Here is a 24,253-nt window from a genome sequence, read left to right on the forward strand (position 1 = left end):
ACTTATATAGGATGCATTGATTGGTACAAAGGTGGGTTTCGGCAGTCTGTGAAACGAAAATAAGGAAGGATTGAACACGAATACGAATTGAGCGACCGAAAATAAAAGTCGCAAGGGCAGAACATACTTCGTAAAACCCGCTTCAAATATATTAGACAATAAACACCGGATATAAACTTCAAATATAAAAATCGGACTGGGACATTCCTTTAGAAGAGTCGAATAAGAAAACCTTCAGCATCAAAAACTGGGGAAAAAAAATATATCCGATATTTACAAAGCAGTTTTTTTAGCAGACTTTTAATCTTGAACAACACGATATACGAATGCTCCTGAGAACGATTTATTTATTTTTAATCGGTTTTTATACTGGAGGATCATCCTTGCCGAGTTTTACTAGTGAACATTTTTAAACTATTCTTATGCTGCAGGATCTCTGTCCGATTTTTAAGCTTTAAGTTTATTGCCGATTTTTATACATATTCTAATATATTTGAAACGGGTTATGCGAAGCATGTTCTGTCCTTGCGACTTTTATTTTCGGTTGCTCAATTGTCCAACAAAACTGTTTACTCGCACAACCGAATATTGGATAAAAACCGGATATTTGGTATGCAGACCACTAGGAACAAAAGTACCAATTCAAAATATTTGACTCAATCGAGTTGACCATCCACATGTCCACTCTGTGACGCAAGATGGGAATCTCGCATTGTATTAATTAAATCAGATTTTGAATGCTGGGGTACCACATGACTTACACTTGCATTGTGCTCGTCCAGTTCGACAATTCGGACCTAGCAAATCCTTCCAAACTGGTGGAGACTACCAAGACTAACTTCAACGATGGCTACGAGAAAATCCGCAAAGACCGGAAGGCGGTCTACCGGATTCCCCCTTTTCAGCTTAACAATGCTGGAATGTCCAGCATTGTTAAGCTGAAAAGGGGAGAAAAGGCGCATGAATTGACCCAAAAAACGCTGCTAGTTTGGTTGCAGACGGATGTGTCGAATCTATGTATGTTTGGCTGCATAATCTAGTGTAAAGCTGCTTTCTTTTTGTAACGAACAAACTAACTAAGGTTGACACTCATATCTGGAACCGAGAAGCGACTTCCATATATTTCGGTATGCACGAACATTCCGTCCGTAAAACAGCGCCTGCAAAATATGAGTTATTTATTCCGTGACTCCTTTTCCTCCAAAAGGATGCGCAAAAAATTACGAATATTGCTATAGTTTTCTTCACTAGCAATTCAAAATATTGTAAGCTGTCAGAAAACTAACCAGTTTTGTACTATTTCATCGAAGTTCGCTGTCAATCTGACAGTGTACCTTTATCGGTGTACCTGGGTTATAAAATGTGTCCATTGAAAATCGTCAGAGCATGCCGTATTAACATATTTGTATTTGTCGTTTTTTATTGAAAAACACCGTGGCAGTGGATTGCACTGGTTTTGCACTTTCTAACAGAAGTGGGAATGAAACACGTCTAATTGCCTGCTCTTCTGCTAGAAAATGCAACATTAGTGCAATCCACCGCCCCGGAGTGAAAAACACTGTATGATAACGTAAGGGAATGAGTGCTGAGTACCGATCTTTCTTTGACATTTCGGGGGACCGTACTAGTACTACTTGAACCATGAGTCCTCCAACGACACGACTAGACACTTGCATTCCAAAATTGTATCTCAAATCTGACTACCCCTCAGTGACTCAGGTAAGTGGTACTGTCAAATTTGATATATGGTTAGAAAATATACAAAACTAGCAGCACTAATGAAGCTGTTATTTTTTCCTAACAACGATTATGCTCCGTCGCAATCCCTGGTTACGCAGACGAAAATAAAGCAACAAAATAATTAAACCGTTGACGTTGGCTGCAAAGGTGAAAAGTATATTCGGGAATAAACTACAAAGTTAGCGCTGCTTTCCAGAGGTGTTATTTTTTTAATTAAGAACTAGCTATTTACGACTCATCCTACTTTCAGCACCCTCGAATGATCGATACCTGTTTTGTCAGACAAATCGCTCCCTAAAATCAAAACATCTTCCCTTGCCTAGTATGAGGGATAGTGCAGCAAAAATGTTAACGCGAATTTAATGTATTTGGTTAGCACGACATTAATCGATTGAACATATTAAAGATGTAAATCAAGCGTCTTAGGCAATGATGATTTTAGTATCTTATAAATAAAAACAAAATATGATTAGAAGTCCACGTCCAGCCCGATGGCGCTTTATCGTGTTCATGGAAGTCCACCTGATTCAGAAATAGTTGAACAGCACAAAGTTATCGCTCCCGGCATGAATATGAATCTCCGGCCCTATTTTGCGCGGCGTGTGACGGGAGACGACTAATCTCACCTCACTTTCCGTGACTTTTCTCGCCCGATTCTGAGAGTCGACTCGGGTGAATGGGCGTCCCACTTCACCCGAAGTTACTCTTCAGAATTGGGTGAGAAAAGTCACGTAGAGTGAGGTGAGATTAGTCGTCACACGCCGCTCAGAAAAGGGCCGCTCTGGTCGAACTGGTCACTAAAATCTATCCCTTTTATAATATCCGCCTGCATGGGTGACAGATACTAGTGCTGTGTTTGATGCCCTATTTCCTCGGTTTCGCTGATCTCGCCAGCGTTGTCTGATGCGGCACACGCTGGTTAAAGTGATGGGGCTACGATGACGTCGTTACCGCATATTTTGCAGGTAGAGGTAACTCTCGGTTCCTTGACTGAAGTCTTGTGAAACGTGTTGCGTACCCAAGCTCCAGCATTTTATAGAAAGTTTACGGACACCAATCTTACCATCCTTGTTAGAACTTCCTGGGTCTGGTTCTAAGTGGCCTTCAGATGAATGAAAATCATAAGCTGAACTTTGAAAGAGTCACCACACAGTTGATATGCAAATCTACTCTGTTGTACAAGCCTCTCATTTTGATCCGGCAGGTTATCACTGGAGTGATTTAATCACGATTGAACGAACGATTGAGCTGTGTAGCTTGGGTTTTAGTCTCACTCCATTTGCTTCAATATCCTTTTCATTGTACGACCGATGCTCACCATACGTGACTTTTCACACCCAATTCTGAAGAGTCACTTCGAGTGACGTAAGATGCCCATTTAACCGCAATGGGGAATCTCACCCGAGTCGAGTGTTCTCTGATACGTGAGATATCACTTGGAAGGTTCGACACACTTATGTGGTTTTTGTTTGAAGCGAAACTGAGTCAGTTTCTAACCCCAACTGCTGTCAAAATGTATGAATTGACAGCGGTTGGGGTTAGAACCTGACTCAGTTTCGGGTTCAAGCGAAATCGCCATTAGATGGTATATGCAGCGACAATTGAATTCACTATCTTATACAATAATGTTGTTACTCGAATATTCGTAATTATTAATATGCAACTTACAATGAGATAAAAAATGGCTTTCTGGTTCGGGCTCGAATGAATGAGTCCCAAGAGCGAAAAATTTTACTTAACAGATTAATTGTGCATATACTGCGGAATTTTCGAAAAGTATAAAATAGACTAGTTACAACATTCACTGTTGCTAAACCGCTTATATTTTTCATATGTGGTTCAAGGAGATACATTGCTGCTACTTCATTGTCACTGTCTTTTGCGACCCACTGAGAGGAAATTGGACGTCAGTACCTACTGGGATCATTCGTTTAACTGTTCGTTAAGTTGCGGCAGACAAGCAGCCCTTTGCAATTCTTACTCCAACTCAATGCCGCATTCGATACGTTTGGGTCGACGAGGAACCGCCATTTCTACCGATTTCCAGAATTCGATGTCTAGCAACAGGACTGCTTCCTCGGCCAACGGAATGAGAGCAACGTTTTCCATCTTCCTTTATCTTTCTTCTTCTGGGGAAATGTCTAGTTTGGGGACTTAAGTGATGGAGGTTTGATTTTAATGCGGTTTTTTGTCAAAGGGGTGTATTTTGACCTAAATGGACCAAGTCCGAGAGCGGAAGTGTGGAATTTTTGACCAGAGTTTGATAAACTGAAAAAATGAGTTGTCCTTGGTGACACTCATAGCAATGACAGTGCAGTGCTTTAACAAACGGGCTTGTTCAGCGGAGTAACTGTGGTGCGGCTTAGCTGCATATCCGAGGACAGGGATCCGAAGCGGCGTGGGGCCGCTCAGGTTACGTTCCCAACAAACAACGAAAGCTGAACAAGCCTTTATTACGAGGGAACAAGCTGAACAAGAACTGGATAAGCCATTATCCAGCATAATTGTTTGTTGGGTTAGACGAGGCGTTGATCAACCCATTAATCAGTGTTCGGTTGACTAGTGTGGCTGCGCCGCATCACTTTTTGGTGTGCTGTCCGATTTCGCAGCCGCTTAGTAGGTTTTAAGTGCTTGAGTGGGCCGGGCAGCGAGAGGGTCACAGGTGTGCTTGTGGCTCCGGCGACGGGTTGATCAACGCCTCGTCCAACCCAACCTCAGCGGCTTTACGCCGCTTCGGATCCTTGGCCTCGGATATGTGACGGAACCGCATCACACTGGCTCCGCTGCATGAGCTCACTCGTTAAAGCACTGCACTATTATTGTTGAGAGTGTTGTTCAGTGCAACTTATTTTTTCAGTTTATTAAGCTTTGGTTGGGAATTTTGCATTTCCGCTCTCGGATTTTGTTTGTTTGGGTTGGAGTACACCCGTTAGGCAGTAAAGCGCATCAAAATCGGACCTCTATCGCTGGAATCTCTAAACTAGACAATTACCTTCTTCTGGAATCAGAATTACATTGGTTTAATTAATGTATACAATACAGAAATTCGACCTCATTACCTTCTTGTGCTCAACCTCAGGTGATGGATTCTTTGAAGAATAGCCGCTTCTTGTTTCTACAACCGTTGCAGGTTCCTAGTAAGAAGAACGAGAGTGCTTACGATGCCAATTACTTTTTTTCTCCAGTTTTTCCTGTAACTAGGCAGTTGAATATATAGCAACTGAAAATTAATAAACAAAGAAGTGTTGCTGAAGAAATATTTTTTTCGTTCGAATCAAGGGGTCACTCAATATACTGGTAACTGGCAGTAAATGAATCGGATCATTTTTTTAACAATTTTTCACCAAGTTTCAGGTCGTGTCGTTGAGTCTTCTGTCTCAATTAGTCTCTAATGACTAATGACATTGAAACTTACTAGACAACCCAACGAATTCCATTGTTTCATCGATCCAAACAAATTCAGAGAAATCTGACAGTACAGATTGTAGATGTCTTTTTGAAAAAATCATCGCTCAACGCTACAAAAAAACTGTACCCATTTTATGTATTCAAATTGCCCATTTTCGAAAGCTATTCGAGCTGTCAAAAAATGGGTCCTTTTTTGATTCCAACAATGGGTACTTTTTATTCATTTCACAACCTCTCGATGAAGTAATGCCAATGGGTGTATTGATCTTGATAATGAGTGAAAGATCCTCTAAGAATAATTTCAAGCGAACCTGCAAATTGTGGATCGTAGCGGAACCTGCAAATTATCGGCTCGTAGCCAAAACTGTGCCGGAATTGGAACATTTCGGCAATGCTTCGAAAACAACGGCAGCTTAAACTACTGAGGATGTAACAAATATGCGCCAGTTCCGCAATTTTGACTGCTTTGGAAGCCAACAAAAATATTCTGACCAGTGACAGGTTTTATTTAGTTTTATGGCATTACAACAGAATCCCTACCGAGATTCGTATACTTTCATGAGAGAGAAATATGTAATGTGAAATCTATGTTTTGTAATATCTTTTTCTTTAAATTCAGGAATAATTTTATTTTTAATATTTTTCATTCTATGGCGATTTTCATTAATGGGTATTTTTACGCCTGTTCTGCGAAAAATGATGGATAAAACGTGTCAACCTGGGTACGTAAAAGGTCTGTGCTCATTATTGAGTACAAGCTCTTTACCCATTAAGTGGGTTTTCTCCTTTTATTGAAAATGGGTAGTTTTCTTTGCATTAATGGGTACTTGATTTTGTCAGGGAAGAAATCTCGACAAACATATGATTACGGCCTAAAAGCCAACTGTAAAAATACACTTTGAATGGAAATTCCGGACAAACCGTTACACGCCAATCACAGATGTTGGTAGTAAATGGAAGAGAAAAGTTTTCTCTTTCATAAACTGTTGTGAACTGTGCTCGACTAGTAACGGTTTGTCTGAAATTTCCATTTAAAGTGGATTTTGACAGTTGGCTTTTAGGCCGTAATCATATGTTTGTCGAGAAATAACGTCTGTTTTCTGTGCACACCCGAATAGAAATGTACAGTTAATTCATAAATTACGTAACGCTTTTAGGGGGGGGGGGTGTACAACAAGTTGTGACATGATGTGACATAGGGTGGAGGGGGAGTTAGCTAGATCGTTACGTAACATGTTTTCACCGAAGAAAAAAAATATTTTTTCTTGGAATTTGTTACGTAATAGGGGAGGGGGGATGGAGAAATTTGTGATAAATTGTTACATGGAGGGAGGGGGGAGTCAATTTTGGGCAATTTTTGCGTTACGTAATTTATGAATGGTCCCTTACAAAACCATGATTTTCACTGTGACAGTGCAGTAATTTTACAATAATTTACAGTAAGGTTTAATGTTATGCTACAATACAAAAACAATAAAATTTAACGTTTCTTCAGTAAATTTCAATGTAAAATAGACTTTTACAGTGAAAAAGGGGGTGGTTATGCATCTTAACATTTAAAAAATCAATTTTTCTCTATACATTTTTTTCTCGAAAACAGTAAGATTTAATGTGAATGCACTATATCAGTTTTTTGCTGAACAGTGAAATTTATTGTTACATGAAATTTTATTGTAAATCTACTGTGAGAACTTAGCATCGAATAATGTTGAAACAGTAATAGGGCGATGAGCCCATTTTCGCCATGTTTCTATTATCACCATACCCATTTGAAGCCGTTGGTTAGAGCAGTGTCTGCCATCTTTGTTCAACGCATTGAGTCAAATGGTAGCGCAACAATAGGGGCTTTCGATTCGAGTTTTCGTTGAGCTCAAACACGAGAATTTCACTGTTTTTAGCGCTTTTGTGTTATTATATTGGTTCTTAACAACGAAGCAAAGCTGTTGATGTCAATTTTTAAGCATTCCATTGATTGTAGGCCGAGAAATTAGTGAGGCACCTTGCTTAGTATGGTGAAAACAAGCACTTTACCCTAACTATAATATTTGTTGTTTTATGATTGTTTGTACACGGTTAAATAAAACAACCTGCAGAAAAGTTCTTTTAACTTACTTTTGAGTTGTGCGTCGCTTTCGCACTTATTAGTGTTGTCAAAAACAAAAAGAGAGATTCGACTCAGTCGAGGTCTTCCGTGGAGGAAGGTACTTTTGAGTTGTTTGGGGTGAACTCAAAATTAGGTAAATTCAACTTAAATTTGAGTATAAAAAACCTATCAATGAGTTGTAATTTTTGCCGTGGTTAAATGGAAACTACCTTCAACACGGTTTACCTAATTTTAAGTTCCCCCACGATACCACGAGATTGAGTCAAAGGAACTCAATTTTAGGTAGTTTTTCGTTTCCGTGTAGGGTAAATGCTATTGTGCACTAAGAAAAATTATATGGTAACATTTACCATATGAGGAGGTTAACTCGAATTTGCGAGTATGGTGGTTTTTAACCGACTATAGCGTCAGGTAATTTAAACCATACCCATGTTCAAAATCACTATACAAGAGCTTTGGACCATAATAGTACTTTTGAACATTCTATTGTAAGCATGACCATTATAAGTGGGATGCTCGGTGTAAGAATATGCATAGTTATCTTGACCTGAAACTGTTTGTTATAACTAATCCAGGAGAATGGAATGTTTTACTATGCATTATGCATAATAGTAAAATTAAACACTCTGTTGGATGATTGACCATTATAAGTGAAATGCTTGAAATAACAATAAGCATAGTCATCTTGACCAAAGCTTGTTCGTAATAACTAAAACATTGGGATTTTGACATTTTTAGACTAGTTATGTTAAAATGGGATATCGTTATGGAAATGACGCGCTAAATTGTATAGATGGTAAAGATGGATTTGAGCGAGTTTCAGTCAATCTAGCTTTCCGCTATTTTTCACGCATCTCTTAGTTTATTGATATTTTATTAAAAATAATAATCGTTTCAGCAACCAAATCTTAGTCTTCCATTTCTGCCTTTACGATTAGCTAAAAGAAACGCAAATTTTATGATATTACTGCGTTGTCATTAAATGAAATTGAAATATTTACTCACATAGTGCAATATTATTTAGCAAAGCATACTCTTAGTGCTACAATCCATTGTGGAACATAATATTCTGTTTCCTAGTGCTTTGAAGCCGATTCTTAGTGCATAGACCTTGGTACATTGTAAGGCTGGTACTACGCTTCTATTCGGCACCACATAATATCTTTCCTTATTGGAACTGGACTTACGAAATCATTGCCTTACCGTAATATCACAGAAATAATATAATTACAATATCAAAAAAATAAAATTAATAAGTTCACTAAAAAGCACGCTCGTATTTTATGTACGCAATTTTTCACTGTAATGGCCGCATCAATGGGAACGCAAACATTCACTAGTTTTATGGTTGTTAGTAGTACAAAGCATTGTCAGCTGAAAACCACTATACGCAAAAGGTGTTCACAACCAAGATCACGTCCATATAAGTAGTGTGTATAGTTATTTCGATCTTTTCATTCATATAATAACTATAAATTTAGTGTTCACGACTTCTTACTTTATTGTGTAGAGAACAATCACACGAAAAGTAGTTATAACAATGACACTGGTGATTTCAAAGATGTTTGCCATGCTCATATTTTCAATTTTACTTTTATTTTAATAGTGATTCTAACTATACCATTGTCCGTCTTTTGATGATAGATATTGTTGGAGTGAGCATGTTCAAATTGTCATAAATAACAACAGCATTGTTAAGTGGCAATCGATTTTAGTAGTATTTATTACGATACAGAAGTTTAGTATTACCGATCTCATGGTCATTACTGCTGTTTGCAAATAGTTAAAACAACCACGAAAGTCAGGTAATATATACCAGATGATTTTTCTCAGTGTGAAATTCTATCCGGGCAGCATTTAGTACAAAACTTGCATGCAAGTATTTAATTTGTTTCTTCTAGATGATTTTACAGTGTATATAAGCTGTCAGTATTTTTGTTTTGACAGTCCAGGTACAATAATCTCTGAAATTTTATCCGACTCGGTTTGAACAAAATATCAAATTTATTCATACAGTTTAGACGGCAAAATGAGTTTATTATTGAGATCTCTAACTCGTGCCAGTGCGTCGCAATGGTAAGTACAAAAATTATGCATGTAGCTGTACAAACTAGTACTAAGAGCCTAAAATAATTCCAAGTCTCCAAACGACTGATTGTGTAATCGCGTTTTTCGTCTTCATCCCATCCCTACTAGGACCAAGGCAACGTTTTCCACATCGTCCGTTGTCCTAAAGGATCCGCGTCAGCAGAAAGAAGCTCCCATCATTGATGCCAACCTGATCATCGCCGACGATCTTGAACGTCGTGAACGGGAGAAACAAGCCAGCACCATCGCTGTTCCGACTAAAGTATGGTCTGATTTGTTACCGGTTGCTGAACAATAATGAACCTAATCTGATTACTTACAGGTCGATTTATCACCAATTAACGGCGTTCCGGAGGAGCACGTCAAAGAACGTCGGGTTCGTATTTTTATGCCGGCGAAGAATGCCATGCAAAGCGGAACGGATAATATTCACCACTGGAGCATTGAGTTCGATAACCGTGAGCGTTGGGAGAATCCGCTCATGGGATGGGCTTCGACGTTAGTATTTCTTGGAACGCAGTCTGATTGATTCTGTTTAATCGGTTTTACTTTCACAGAGGTGATCCACTGTCCAACATGCGCATCGAGTTCGGTTCCCCCGAGGAGGCTATCACGCACTGTGAAAAGAACGGCTGGAGATGGTTCGTGGACAACCCGGAGGTGCAGAAGAAGAACCGCGTTAAGAATTACGGAATCAATTTTGCCTGGAATAAGCGCACCCGCGTTTCTACAAAGTAGGTGACTGCGAGGGATGCCAAGTAAGTTGTGTGTTAGATTGTTTGTAAATACGAAATCGGAATAGTTTCGGTTTTTGGCTGGAGGAGAATAAAAACTCTTGCAATGCTGAGAAGCTGCGCTGGGTTATTTTCTTTTAAAAGTGAAAGTCCTGGTATGTCTGGTAGTAATTTTTAATTATTCTTAGACTAGTGGTTCTTGTAGAACTAACAGAAATAAGGTCATATGAAATAAAAATAATATTTTTCGTACAGTCTAGTTATTGGAGGATTGAACGGTTTGATATGTATGTAAAAAGGATGCAGCGCTAGGTTGAGAACGAGTTTTAATCGAACGTTTGATCCATTTGCAGTTGTTCTAGTTGAAGTTGCTTTCGAATGGCCCCCAGTTGGGTTAGAACGCGCGGTGACCCTGGCGTTACTTTTGTTCGTTCCACGGCAGGTATCTATAGGATAAGAGAGTAGAATACATGTTTTAGAATTCGTATGGTCGTTAAATAGGTTTCTAACTTATATTTTTATGCGTTTTCTGTACAAAGCACCCAGGGAAAATACGTTCATTGGAATAACTACCTAAACTAATTTTGATAGCCAATCTTGCTTACCTTTTAATTTTTTTAGAGAAAATTGAGCTGTGAAGGGAAAGACAGGGATTTATTTTATTTTTGCGAATTCAAATCGAAGTTACTTGTGGAATTCAAATGCCATTTTGATCACCGCAAGTTTTATTACGGGATAACAGAGTTCTTAGAAGCAGACGTATTTGACGACGCGCATGATAGACTTAGTGAATCACGTTTTGGCTCCGTTTAGGTTTAAAGTAAACGGACTGACTGCTATTTCAACAGTTAACGAAACAGTTCCCAAAATGATTCTAGACGAAAAACTTTGGTAATTGGCAGAGAGAACGGAGTGGCCAAAGGGAAAGTATGAGGCAAATCGTTCGACATTCACTTCGAACGACCTTCTGAAATCGGTGTACGTTTTCTAGAATTGGATAATTTTGTGTACTAATAACTGATTAGCATTGGAATCTTGTAAACCCGTAAAACAGTTCTAATTTTCACAGAAATCAGAACACAAATCAATACTGAGTAAAAAAAAAGTTATTAAGATATTACAAAATAGATTTTTTTTTAAATTAGCGTTTCACACACAGACTTACAGTAACACAAAATAAAACGTCAATTGCAAAATCCGTACTAAACTTGAAAAATAAACTCTACTTACATCCCACTTCTTCTCGGTAATCTTCATCGCCTCGCTCTTGAGATTGTCCGCCCGGTCGCTTACGTACACTTTCGGCGGCGAAAGTGACGGAAGCGGTCCTAGCTTATTGTTAACCATATTCTGCGACGGATTTGCATTCTTCTGCGAAATGAGATTATTTTTCCGCACGCCCCGCTTCATCCACAGTGTGTTGTAGTGTTTCACATATTTGGAAATTCGTTCGTCCATCTCGTCGGTGGTTAGTTCCTCCGGGTCTTCCTGTGGCGATGGAGCTGGTGGCTGCCTAAGTGCTCCTCCTCCTCCTCCTCCGGCGGATGGAGTCAGTTTATTGTCCACAAAAACTTCCCCATTGCGAATATTGACGGACACTTTTGGTTCCGGAGTTTTCTTGTTCGGATGGAAGATCGAGTCCTTGTCGATGTTAAGTGAGTAGGGCTTTTTGTAGTTGTTCCGAACGATGACCGGATTGAGGACGGCAAGGTCGTGATCGTTATCGCTTTCATGATACTGGATGTCGATTATTTTGTACGGATTCGGTGGCGATACGGAAGCAGGAGGCGGGGAATTGCCCACCTCCACCACAGGTGATTCGTCGTAGACGTCGTCGTTCAACAGTTCTATCGAACGAAGCAGCTTTTGACGTTGTCTTCTCAGCTCCAACTGGGCTTCCTTTTGCAAGCGATTGTTCTCTAGCGCCTGCTGGCAGATGGCGCAAAGGTTTTGCGTCAACGGTCGTTTCAGCACCCGGTCACATTTCGCGCAGAGCTTCTCTAACGGCTTGTGGCAGTTGATACATTGTTCGTCGTTTTTACGTGTCATTTTGGGAGTTAATTTTTTCGGTGGCAACTGCTGTTGGGGGTGATGATGATGATGGTTATGCCGATGGTGATGCCCGGTACCGTGGGTTCGTGGAAGAAACGATCGGTCAATATCAGCTCGACAATTTTTGCAAAACTGATAACGTTCGTAGCCCATAGACTCACTGGAAGAATCGTACTCTATCTCGGACGAAATGCTGGATGAGGCAAAACTCGGGGATTTTTCGTTCTGTGCGGAATTGCTGAAATATCGATAGATCTTCTCCTTGGCCGGTTTCTGTTGGGATGGTTCAACGTAGACCTCCTTTCCGTTCTCGGATAGTGTTTTACGGTTTTCATCGTGCGGATTGAACACTTTGTGATCGTTCTCCAGCTTCGACAGCAGTTGCAACCGGCGGATGTGGTTCTGCTCGTTGGCGATTCGGATCTGTGAACATATGTTTTAGTTGGTTGGAATGGCGATGCTTGGAAATATTTTTGTGAGTTACCTTCTCGCTTCGCATTTTTTCCCTTTCCAATTCTTCCTCAAGTTGCATTGTTTTCAATTGTTGCTCCAAGCGGCTGAAAAATAGGAAGAAAGATTTTCATTATGAGAAGATTTTTTTATTTGTATGTGTATTGTCCAAGAAACTATTTGCTTAAAGAACAATTCATGAAATAAAGAATGACTTTTTTATTATTTTTTTTAATTCCACAAATATTTAAATATTCCTGCTTCTCCGATGATTTCCTCCCTAATTAATCGGAATAATGATTATATTCTCTTTATTCATTAATATTCGGAAATAATTATATAGGTTGTTCGGTATCACCGAAAGGTAACCCCACCAACAAAAACTGGTACCACTTATCACCACCGACTCTATAAAAGGAGAACCTCTGGCAAGCTTAAGTTCAGTTTGATTTCCACCTCCAACCTGTAAACATCTTCAGAAAATAAACAGTTAGCAGTATAAGTGTTCTAGTATTCATTACACCACCAACCAGCCAGGTGTGAGCATCGCCGAAAGGGTCCTTTTCAGGACCATAAGAATTAAATTAAATTTTCCTACGGCGATTGCTCATTACCATCCAGGACGAAGCATCCACTGGACAATTGGATACCCAGCCAACTTTCAAGCGATTGAGCTTTCTACCAACCGGAACGTTCCCCAAGTTGGAACATAAATTGGTCCTTCGAACCGGATCGACGACTGCTGCCCCTGCGCTGACTCGTTTGTTCCTGTACCTATCGCATGCGAGAAGACGCCCACTGCACTGACGTGTCACAACGTGTTCGTTTCTGTGCATACCGAGTGTGCGAAAATAAGCTTTGCGCTTGGCAGACTTGTTTGAACGTGTTTTTGCCTTGGTATCAACGACTGCTGCTCCTGTGCTGACGTGTCAGAACGTTTTCGTTTTTTGTACACCAAGTGTGCGGAAAGAAGCTTTGCATTTTGCTGACGTGTTCGAACGTGTTCTTTCCTGGGCACAACATCGCTTGCCGTTAAAGTTTTTCTACGACAGAAAGGTGACGTATTCGCAAAACAATGCCGGTCGATCATTCATTTTTGGTTAACGACGGCGGGAATAAAAATGATAATCCCGATGAGGATAACCAATCCAAAGACGACGAATCCTTCAGGGGTTTTACAGACACGGAACAAGAAGCAACTGCAGAACCGAAGGAACTGGCGGCTCTCTATCGTCAGCGAGAGCAAGTTAAACAGCGAATCATGAGCATCCAGCGGAACATTTTGCATCAAGGGCAACCGTCTCTAGCGCTGCTGACAGTGAGGCAACACAAATTGTCTGCAGCATATCAGGAGTACAATGGATTTCACAGCAAGGTGATGGCGCTAATCCCGGATGCGACTGTGTACCGACAAGCAGAAATTTACCAGGATTTCGAAGACCTTTTTGACCTGGTCTCAACGAATGTGGAGGAGCTACTACTGGTTGCAAAGGACCGAGCAGCCTCAGCAGCGGGTTCAAAACAACAAGTCATCATCCAACAGCAGCCTCTAAAAGCGCCAATTCCAACGTTTGACGGCAGTTACTCCAACTGGCCGAAATTCAAGGCCATCTTTTTGGATCTGATGGCCAATTCGAGTGATACTGATGCCATGAAACTGTATCATCTTGACAAGGCTCTCGTCGGTCAAGCAGCCGGAATACTAGACACCAAGGCGTTTAGTGGTAGTTATCAACAAGCCTGGGCCATTCTCACAGAGCGATTTGAAAATTTGCGTGTGATTGTGGAATCACACCTCCGGAGTTTGCTGTCGCTCAAGAAGATGACGTCCGAATCTCACAAAGAGCTGCGATCACTGGTGAACGAGGTTACCCGCCATGCAGAGAGCCTACGCTACCTTAAGCAAGAGATGACCGGTGTGTCGGACCACATGACCGTGTTCTTGGTTGTGAATGCCCTCGACAAGTCGACACGAAAGGCTTGGGAGTCCACACAACGAAAGGGAGAGCTTCCAAGTTACGACCAAACCATCAAGTTCCTGACATCCAGAGCCGAAATTCTGGAGAACTGTGAAGCCGCGTACCAGATACAAGTTCCAGCAGCGAATAATCGAAAACCAACAGCCTTATGGCCGAAACCGTCTCAGAAAAGTCATGCAGCCTCAGCAAATCCAACGAAGACCGAACCAGCTTGTGACTTTTGCGGCGGTTCCCACCGCAACTTCCAGTGCTCGACCTTCATCTCGTTGTCCACATCCCAGAAGAGAGAGAAGGTGCGAATCGCTGGGCTTAGCTACAACTGCCTACGGAAAGGACACCTCACCAGAAGTTGTTCGTCCACCAAGTCGCGTCGCAAGTGTGAGGCTCGTCACCACACTTTGTTGCACGAAGATGTGGCGCCAGTTCCAGAGCGTGACGTCCAACCCAAAGCATCGGTGGTAACCAAAGCGCCTATACCGCAACCACCATCCATCGAAGAACCGAAAGCAACCACTACGATAGACCACCAAGTGTCTACATCCTGCTCCAGTTATTTCGCCACCAGCGCGAAAACCGTACTACTGCTCACCGCAGTGGTAGATGCCATTGACAAACACGGCCAACCTCATCCCTGTCGCGTCCTCCTTGATAGCGGCTCCCAAGTAAACTTTATTACGGAGGACATGGCCAACCGTTTGGGAGTCAAGAAGTAGCGAGCCAACGTTCCCATTACCGGAATCAACGAGTTGCGAAGCCACGCTCGTGACAAGGTGATGGTCAAATTCCGATCCAGAGTGTCTACATTCTTCTGTAATCTCGAGTGTCTGGTCACAGCCAAAGTGTCTGGAAAAATCCCCACCACCAAGATTGACATCAGTGGATGGCGTCTTCCGGAAGGAATAGTTCTAGCCGATCCAGCGTTCCACACTCCCGACAAGGTGGATATGCTGATCGGTGGAGAGTGGTTCTTCGATATCCTGAAGCCAAGACATCTAAGTTTGTTCGACAAGCTGCCACAGCTGCGAGAAACTCACCTAGGGTGGATCGTGGCCGGTGTCCTTAAAGAGTCGTACTTCGCCGACGCTCCAGTGCAGCACTCCAACCTGGTCTCCATCGAAGAAGTCGAAACCATGATGCAGCGGTTCTGGTAAGTCGAGCAATTGCCGGATATCCCCAAGCTCTCCAGAGAAGAAGTAGCCTGCGAATCCCACTTCCTGTCCACATATAAACGAGACCCAACAGGGAGGTTTGTGGTACAACAACCATTCAAAGAAACCGTTGCCAAGCTGGACGATTGCCGAGATTTAGCACCGAAGCGATTCCTGATGCTAGAGAAGAGATTGTTACGTAACCCCGAGCTCCAGACCCAGTATATTGAGTTCATCCGAGAATACGAGACTCTCGGTCATTGCCATGAAGTGATCGAATCAGATGACCCGCCGGACCAGAAAAATTTTTACCTGCCACATCACGCCGTTTTGCGTCCCTTCAGTTCAACCACAAAATGTCGAGTGGTATTCGATGCCAGTGCGAAATCGTCCCCATCCAATCTTGCGTTGAACGACGTACTCCTCGTCGGTCCGGTAGTGCAAAGCGAGCTGTACTCCATTATGCTTCGATTTCGCACTCATAAAGTAGCTTTCACAGCAGACATTTCCAAAATGTATCGGCAGATTCTGATGGCACCTGAACATAAACACTATCAACGAATCTTCTGGCGTAAACGAACGTCTCAATCGTTGCGTGTACTGGAACTGGACACCGTTACTTATGGCACAGACTCGGCACCATACCAAGCAACGCGGTGCCTGGCACAATTGGCTGCGGAAGAGAAGGATGATTATCCGATTGCAGCCGAAATAATAAAAAACGAGGTCTACATGGATGATACGCTATCTGGTGCCGATTTGGTGTCGGAAGCTATCGAAGCACAACGGCAATTGAAACAGCTGTTGGCACGCGGTGGCTTTCCCATCCACAAATGGTGTTCCAATTCTTCAGAGTTCCTCCAACACGTGCCACCCGAAGAATGTGAGCCCCAAGTGCCGTTGAAAGAATGCGTAGCGAATAAAGTCATCAAGGTCTTAGGTCTGCTCTGGGATCCAGAGGCAGATGCACTACTCCTCGCTAATCAGATCAAGCCAGTGACAAGAGACGTTGTGATAAAGCGGTTGATCTACGCCGAAGTCGCCAAATTTTACGATCCTCTCGGACTGTACTCACCAGCTATTGTCCTCGCCAAACTACAAGCGCAACGCCTGTGGAGCATTAAGGCAGACTGGGATGACCCGGTCGACGAAGAATTTGCACAACAGTGGCAAGCACTCCATGGCTCATTGTCACACATCAACCAAATCCCAATTCCTAGATGTGTGACAAACAACAACGTGATGGCCTATGAGTTACACGGATTCTCTGATGCTTCGGTCGTGGCGTACGGAGCCTGTATGTATGTGCGGAGCATATTTGCCGACGGAACGGCAAAGATGGCTCTTCTGACCAGTAAGTCTAAGTTAGCCCCCCTGCGCGATTTGTCAATCCCACGGAAAGAGTTGTCTGCTGCCCTCCTGCTGTCCCATTTAGTGAAGAGAGTAACCGCCGAGTTGAGCATGAAATTTTTAGAAGTCGTTCTGTGGTGCGACAGTACAATTGTTCTAGCCTGGATCAAAAAACCGCTGAATGAACTTGAGTTGTTCGTCCGTAATCGCATTGCTTTAATCCAAGAAGAAACCGATGGTTTCAGATGGGAGTACATCAACACCGAAAACAATCCCGCCGACATCGTTTCCCGTGGCCAGCTTCCCGAGATCCTCAGTAGAAACAACCTCTGGTGGCACGGTCCTGAATTCCTCGCCTACGTAATCTATCAGATTCAACCGCCTGCAGCCGTTCCAGATATAGATTTGCCAGAAATGAAAGCAGTCCTAGCCGCACCCACCGTGAAAATCGTACCACTTCCAATTTTTTCCCGATACAGTAGCTTTCGCAAACTTCAACGAGTCATCGGTTACATCATGCGGTTCGTCGATAACTGCCCTAAGAAATCTGTCGAGCGTGAAACTCGTCGAAATTTGACCGTCCGTGAACTGCGCAAATCGAAAGAAGCTATAATCAAAGTGATCCAGATCGTCCACCTGGGGGATGAAATTCAGCGAGTTATACACAAACTACCCTGCAAAAGGATTGGCAACCTCCGACTTATCTTCCAAGGCGGACTGCTTCGAGTAGGTGGTCGCTTAGACCGCTCACAACTCCCTTTCGAAAGCCGACATCCTATCATACTGCCGGACAAGGACCCTCTGGTGCGTATGATGATCCGTGAAATGCACGTTGAGCTACTTCACATCGGTCAAAGTGGGTTGATGAACGCCATGCAGCAACGATACTGGCTGCTAAATGCTCGATCCACTATCAGGCAAATCACGCGGCATTGCGTGAGATGCTTTCGATGCAATCCAACCGACACGACACACGGCAACCTGCCCTCCGCGAGAGTTGTTCCGTCACCGCCCTTCGCAGTCACCGGCGTTGACTTCGCCGGTCCATTCTGGGTCAAACAAGGATCGCGACGACCTACTCTCGTAAAGGCATATATAGCCGTATATGTCTGTATGGCTACTAAGGCCGTTCATTTGGAAGCAGTGTCCGACCTCAGCACCGACGCTTTTCTGGCATCCTTGAGAAGGTTCATCAGTCGCAGACGATGCATTCAAGAGTTACATTCCGACAACGCCACGAATTTTAAGGGAGCAAACCACGAGATGCACGAGCTCTACAATCAGTTTCGTGATCAGCAAGCGGTCCAACGCATCGAGCAGTTTTGTCACACACGAGAAATCGAGTGGCACTTTATCCCGCCGGACGCCCCCGAGTTTGGCGGACTTTGGGAAGCGGCGGTCAAGTCCGCCAAAACACACCTCAAACGTATCGTAGGGAACGTCAAGCTGAATTTCGAGGAGTTTTCAACTATTCTCACCGAAATTGAGGCTGTGCTGAATTCGCGGCCCCTGTTCGCCGTGTCTAACGGTTCTGCTGACCCGTTGGTGATTACACCGGCGCACTACTTGATTGGCCGTCCTCTCAACGCCTTGGCCGAACCATCATTGGAAGACCTGAAGGTTAATCGTTTGGATCGATGGCAGCATCTGCAGCTCATGCGTGAGCACTTTTGGCGTGCCTGGAGCCGAGATTACCTCAACACGCTACAGCCTCGGAAAAAGAACTTACGAACCATGCCAAATATCTGCATCGGCATGATTGTTCTGCTTCATGATCGCATCCAGCCACCACTCCATTGGAAGTTGGGGAAAATAACAGCTGTTTACCCAGGCGAAGACGGGCTAGTGAGATCGGTCGATGTGTTCGTCGATGGTTCAACTTATCGCCGCCCTATCAACAAAATCTCCGTTCTTCCCATTGAAGATAATCAACCGAAATCTGTAGCATCTGTTGAGTGAGCTCAACCGGGGGGAGGATGTTCGGTATCACCGAAAGGTAACCCCACCAACAAAAACTGGTACCACTTATCACCACCGACTCTATAAAAGGAGAACCTCTGGTGTTGCCGCGCAAATGAGTTAATTATACAATGTCAGCAGTGCATAAGAAATGCATCACTGCTACGCGTAGGGAAGGTTGATGTTGATCTTAAAAACCCGAAAATGAAATGAAAAGAACACAGAAAAAGGGATCACTGTCTATTTATCAACCTCCCGCGCCTAATATACATAAGCGTGCCATACGCAGTCCGATTAGCTAGCTTTGGTTTTTCCTTCTCACTTACTCTGCGGTTAGGATAGTAATAAAATCTTAGAAAGCGGTACAAATGTAACCGCATATTTTGTGAGCCCTTGCGGGACTGGACTAGGATTGAATAGCAGGAATCCGTATTGTGGTTAAATACGTCAGTCATGAAGAGGCAGGGCCAAATATATAAGTAAACAAATAGGAATTGCGCCCTTCTAAGGCCATAGGAAATCTACTCCGTATCTCAGGAGAATAGGGAAAAACTTAAGGACTAAAAGGGACAAATTTTCCCGTAGCGATATATGAATCGCGCGGGCAACATGTAGCTTTAAGATAACTTTTGTAAATATTTTCTGAATAAATTAAGTTTCAAGTTTCAAAGTTCTAAAACTCCAGACGTCCTTCTAAGAAAGAAAACCCAACCACGGAAGCAGGACCACAGCCCAAGGAACATTAGGTGAGATATAAAGTCCACGGCCTCGCTGTGGTAAGCAAAGTGTTGGGAAAACATTCCCGTTGTTTCATCTGGCAAGCTTAAGTTCAGTTTGATTTCCACCTCCAACCTGTAAACATCTTCAGAAAATAAACAGTTAGCAGTATAAGTGTTCTAGTATTCATTACACCACCAACCAGCCAGGTGTGAGCATCGCCGAAAGGGTCCTTTTCAGGACCATAAGAATTAAATTAAATTTTCCTACGGCGATTGCTCATTACCATCCAGGACGAAGCATCCACTGGACAATTGGATACCCAGCCAACTTTCAAGCGATTGAGCTTTCTACCAACCGGAACGTTCCCCAAGTTGGAACATAGGTAATATTAGGATGTAAATTTTTGTTTCAATCCACCTAGTGGTGCAATTGTGCCTTTCTCATTTATCCAAACAATTATTTAGGAGATTGCTATGTTTAATAGTCAGTTGCGTTTCGGCTTCGCCTCATAAGAAACCGACACTAACTTATTGTCGGAATAGATAGGCTTGATGCAAATCCCTTAAAACTAAACCTTTCCTCCTTAGGGTGAAATATAGCATAGTGCTTTCGCATAGGCCTGCTAAGCCAAGACAAGTTTCTGTCTCATCGGCATAAACAGAACTTCTGCTCGAACGGGACATCACGTTTGATCAGTCGTTCGATTGAAACACAAAGTGTGTTTTAGTTTTAAGGAATTTGCGTCAAGCCGGCGCTAATCTATTCCGACAATAAGTTAGTGTCGGTTTCTGATGAGGCGAAGCCGAAACGCAACTGAGTATGAAATAAGGATTTGTGCCCTCAAGTGCAAAGACTGGTTTTACCAACAAATTTTCACCCTGGTGAGAAATTTTGGTTTTTACCAAATTTTCCTCCTTAGGGTGAAATATAGCATAGTAATGTTTAATAGAATTGTGCAAAATGTTTATTACATTCTTAATACATTTGGCACGTATATACAAGCGTACGACTGCCACGAACCTTGTAAGCAACATATCGACGCTGACATACTTGAAACAAAAATGAAATATTTGATTTGTTTCCGATTTTTTGCAAGGACTCAGCAAAGTAGCTCGAGATTAAGACTATTTAGAAGTGCAGTGTCTAGAGTTGTTGGTTCAAGTAGATTGAAATTCTACCATAAGGTAACCAGGAGCACAACTTCATCATCATCATCACCGTGGCCGAACAATCCGGGTATTATCTGAATTATGAATTATGACCGAATTTATTTTAGATTTCCTGGTTACTTGATCGCCAGTCTCCTTGAACGCCCGCCACACGCGTATCTTCTACAATTACACACAGCCAGCAAGTGTGGGGTCCATTCTTGACGATATCTTCCAGGTTCTCTACTGAGCAAAACTTTAGCTGGTCCTGCATTCGCACTACAAGTCCAGCTCACTTAAGTCCGCATGTTTTATCAGTCTTCTAATGTCAGCATGTTATATACTGCCGTTCTACGTATAATTGTCCCATGTATATAGGGAATCCCATAGAACATGGGACAAATATGTTTATAACGGTAGTATACTTGGTACAGCTCGTAGTTCATGCGTCAGCGCTATTCTCCATTCTCCGCTGCCGAGTCTTGAACACAGAATTATTCTTTCAAACACACCCATTCAACACCCATGCCTTATGGCCGTACATAGCAACAGAGCATATCAGCGATTACTATATAGCAAATTTTGTGCGCGTATGTAGGCAGCGGCACTTTTGCTGACTTTGTAACTCATAGAAAGTCTTGTTCTCATCCGCAAAATACCAATAAAACGCACGGCTAACATCGTGATCACATGTCACTAGTGTTCCAAGGTGAATTCTTTGACAGCCACGTATCGTACCCCATAAATTTTCCGCACGGAATTAGTATCACTCGGACCGCCTCGTTCTCTACCTGCTATGACATAGTTTGTCTTGTCGGAGTTTATAGTCAGTACGATTCTCTCAGCCTCCCAGCTGTACGTACACTAGGTGACAGGACACACGCCACAAAAAATATTCGCTATGGATTTTATTCTAGCTATTTCAACGCTGCAACAGTAACAGCGTTGGAATAGGTAGAACAAAATCCATAGTGAATATTTTTTGTGGGGGGGGGGGTGTCCTGTCGTCTTGTGTGCAAACAGCTTAAAAGGCAAAAATGCTTCTTCCACTGCTCTGCGATCAACACCAACAATGTCGATGTCATGCGCGAAGCCAAGAAGCATGTGATGATGGTTCCGTAACTTTGCACATCGTATCGCACCCTCCTGCTGAATAATAGATGCATCGCGCTGCTTCAATCCAGCAAACCTCACAAACGTGTTGGATGTATCTCCGACTATTTTGACCTTTTTATTTTAATTCAGCGTCATGCGAATCAACTTAAACAGTTTTGCCGGAAAGTTGTTCAAGTATTATCCGCCACAGTTCAATTCATTTCACCGAATCGTGCGCCGCCTTGAAATCCACAAATAGATGGTTAAATAGTTTTCCGTTCTAAGTTTATAACTGATTCACTCTAGTATACCTATCCGTCCTTCACTTTCATTGCTTTCATTTCTTTTAGTCTTAAATTTATCCAGGATTCGTCGCAGGGTGAACAATCGATCCGTCGTTGATCGTCCATCTCGAAATACCGCTTTGGTATCCGCTAACGACACAGCCGATAAGCGCAGTCTGTTAAACAGAACACGGGAGAGTACCTTGTAGGAGGCATTGAGGATTCTTATTCCTCAATAGTTATTACACTCGAGTTTGTGTCCCTTTTTGAAGATAGGGCATTTAACCAATCCAAAGGTGTCAATCTTCTCCTTCCATCCAGATCATCCCGATCACACAATGGATTGCTTCGTAGAACCGATCACTCCCGTCTTTTAGAAGCTCGGCTGGGATTCCGTCCTTTTCAACGACCTGACCGTTTTTCAGCTCTCGAATAGCCTTTCGCACTTCCTCTAGTCCATCATCCTCAATCGTCATTCTGTTTGTACTTTCTCTACTTGTTTTCAACAGCAACTGCAAAGTGGAAAAAGGTTAAGTCAATTTTCATTAACTAAGTAGCACCTTGGTATTCTGACTGATCAAATCAGTACCCTATCGGCAATAAATCAGTACCTCATCAATTTCATTTGCATTTTGCAGCGTTTGGTGAAGGCAATGAGAGCGCAAGTCAGTCCTAGGCCGATGATAGGAGTACTGCTGTTGGCTGTTTGAACAGTACTGCTGCTGTACTTCACTTTATCCCGCGGAGTTATCAAGTTTGCGAGAGCGCGAGCGCTGGTGTGGATTGGATGATCGCGAAGGGCTCAAGCGTGTGTATGTTCATGTGTTTGTCGCGTATGCCAGCACGTATGTGACTTCGCTTATATACATAAATTCGATTTTGTAACAGTGTGACCATTTGCATTTTCGCATGTGTTCTTGAATGATAGCATGGACCGTGAATTTGATGCTTAATTTTCAGTGTGCGGTTCAGATACTAGAAGAGATGTACCCAACAAAAAAAAACTAGAAGAGAGTTCCCCCATAACAGCGGAGTTCCCAGTCATGTTACCATGGAACGTGTTGTCTAGTGAAAATGAGTGTCAGTTTTTTATTGGTACAACTGAAGGCATGAGTCTTGGCTGCTAGGACCGAGACTTCCAGACGCGATGATCGCGCGAGCAGTGGGTTAATACTTGAAAGCAAGTTTGTAAATTTATAGGTGCAAAAACGTTCGCGTAATTACTGGAGTGTTTTAATGTTGGTGAGATCACAAAGGACACGAGCGTTTGTATGTTTGGAATGAGAGATTTTGAGTGAATATGAGAGAATGTGTAATTGATTGAATGGAAATTGAATCTACTCAACAGACTGAGACATTAGAGTGGGACATGGTTATATGAAAAAAATAAAATTTGGCTCCGAGTAACTTTTTGGGTCCAAATTAGCTACCAGAACAACTCTGCAAATTATTAACTCGATCGGTGAAACTATATTTTTGCGCCCACTGTTTAAAGTTTAAAGTTCGTATGGGAAAATTGTCTTTTGCAAATTAATTCTTCCAAGAGTCGCCCGTTATCTCCTAAAAATAAGTAGATGGCTGATTTTTATAGGAAATTTGTCAAGGAAATAAAGTCTAGAAGATTGCAAAACGATCTGATGATTTTGGAAAAAGTTATTAAGCAAAAACCGATTGATGCCCTGAAGATTGATGAAAATTTCACTTTTCTTAGCATCACTGCTTCTGACCGTCTAATTATATACAAAAATTTTAACATCCTCTTAATATGTACAAAAAAAGCCTCAATTTATCCCTCAAAACCTTGAGAAGTGACCAAATAGTATAGATAAACGATTTAGACACATTAAGAGAGGATTAAATCAAAATTGCGTATAATTGGATAAACAACAGCAGCGGTGCTAGAAAAAATGAATATTTTATGAATCATCAGAGCATCAATCGGTTTCTGCTTAATAACTTTTTTCTCAAGCGTCAGATCGTTTCGTGGTTTTCGA

At 42.3% G+C, this 24,253-nt stretch overlaps 2 protein-coding genes across 10 annotated transcripts in view; one reads left to right on the top strand and one right to left on the bottom strand.

The window, feature by feature from the left end:
* Positions 1-9,190: 9,190 nt before the first annotated feature.
* Positions 9,191-10,190, top strand: LOC131693661 (NADH dehydrogenase [ubiquinone] iron-sulfur protein 4, mitochondrial). The gene is made up of 4 exons (XM_058981690.1): positions 9,191-9,328; positions 9,449-9,602; positions 9,663-9,838; positions 9,898-10,190. Exons 1-4 carry the CDS (start codon positions 9,282-9,284, stop codon positions 10,076-10,078), a joined length of 558 nt encoding a protein of 185 aa, XP_058837673.1. The 5' UTR covers positions 9,191-9,281; the 3' UTR covers positions 10,079-10,190.
* A 75-nt stretch (positions 10,191-10,265) lies between these two features.
* LOC131693657 (basic-leucine zipper transcription factor A) overlaps positions 10,266-24,253 on the bottom strand; it is a 57,525-nt gene continuing 43,537 nt past the window's right edge. For 7 of the 9 annotated variants that reach the window (XM_058981675.1, XM_058981683.1, XM_058981681.1 and 4 more), the window contains 3 exons: positions 12,611-12,683; positions 11,305-12,549; positions 10,268-10,520 (listed from right to left, as the gene is read on the bottom strand). In XM_058981675.1, the coding sequence (XP_058837658.1) occupies positions 10,401-10,520; positions 11,305-12,549; positions 12,611-12,683 (1,438 nt within the window). In that variant the 3' untranslated portion in view covers positions 10,268-10,400. Of the gene's footprint in view, positions 10,521-11,304; positions 12,550-12,610; positions 12,684-24,253 lie in introns of all 9 variants that reach the window. The other 2 variants (XM_058981676.1, XM_058981674.1) reach the window with 2 other exon arrangements.

Source organism: Topomyia yanbarensis, chromosome 3 (genome assembly GCF_030247195.1).
Source record: "Topomyia yanbarensis strain Yona2022 chromosome 3, ASM3024719v1, whole genome shotgun sequence".
Classification (NCBI taxonomy): domain Eukaryota; kingdom Metazoa; phylum Arthropoda; class Insecta; order Diptera; family Culicidae; genus Topomyia; species Topomyia yanbarensis.

Coding starts and splice junctions, on each gene's coding strand:
- LOC131693661 (XM_058981690.1), top strand. CDS start 9,282: ATGAGTTTATTATTGAGATCTCTAACTCGTGCCAGTGCGTCGCAATG. Junction 9,329..9,448: donor CGTGCCAGTGCGTCGCAATG/GTAAGTACAAAA, acceptor CATCCCTACTAG/GACCAAGGCAACGTTTTCCA. Junction 9,839..9,897: donor CTCATGGGATGGGCTTCGAC/GTTAGTATTTCT, acceptor TTACTTTCACAG/AGGTGATCCACTGTCCAACA.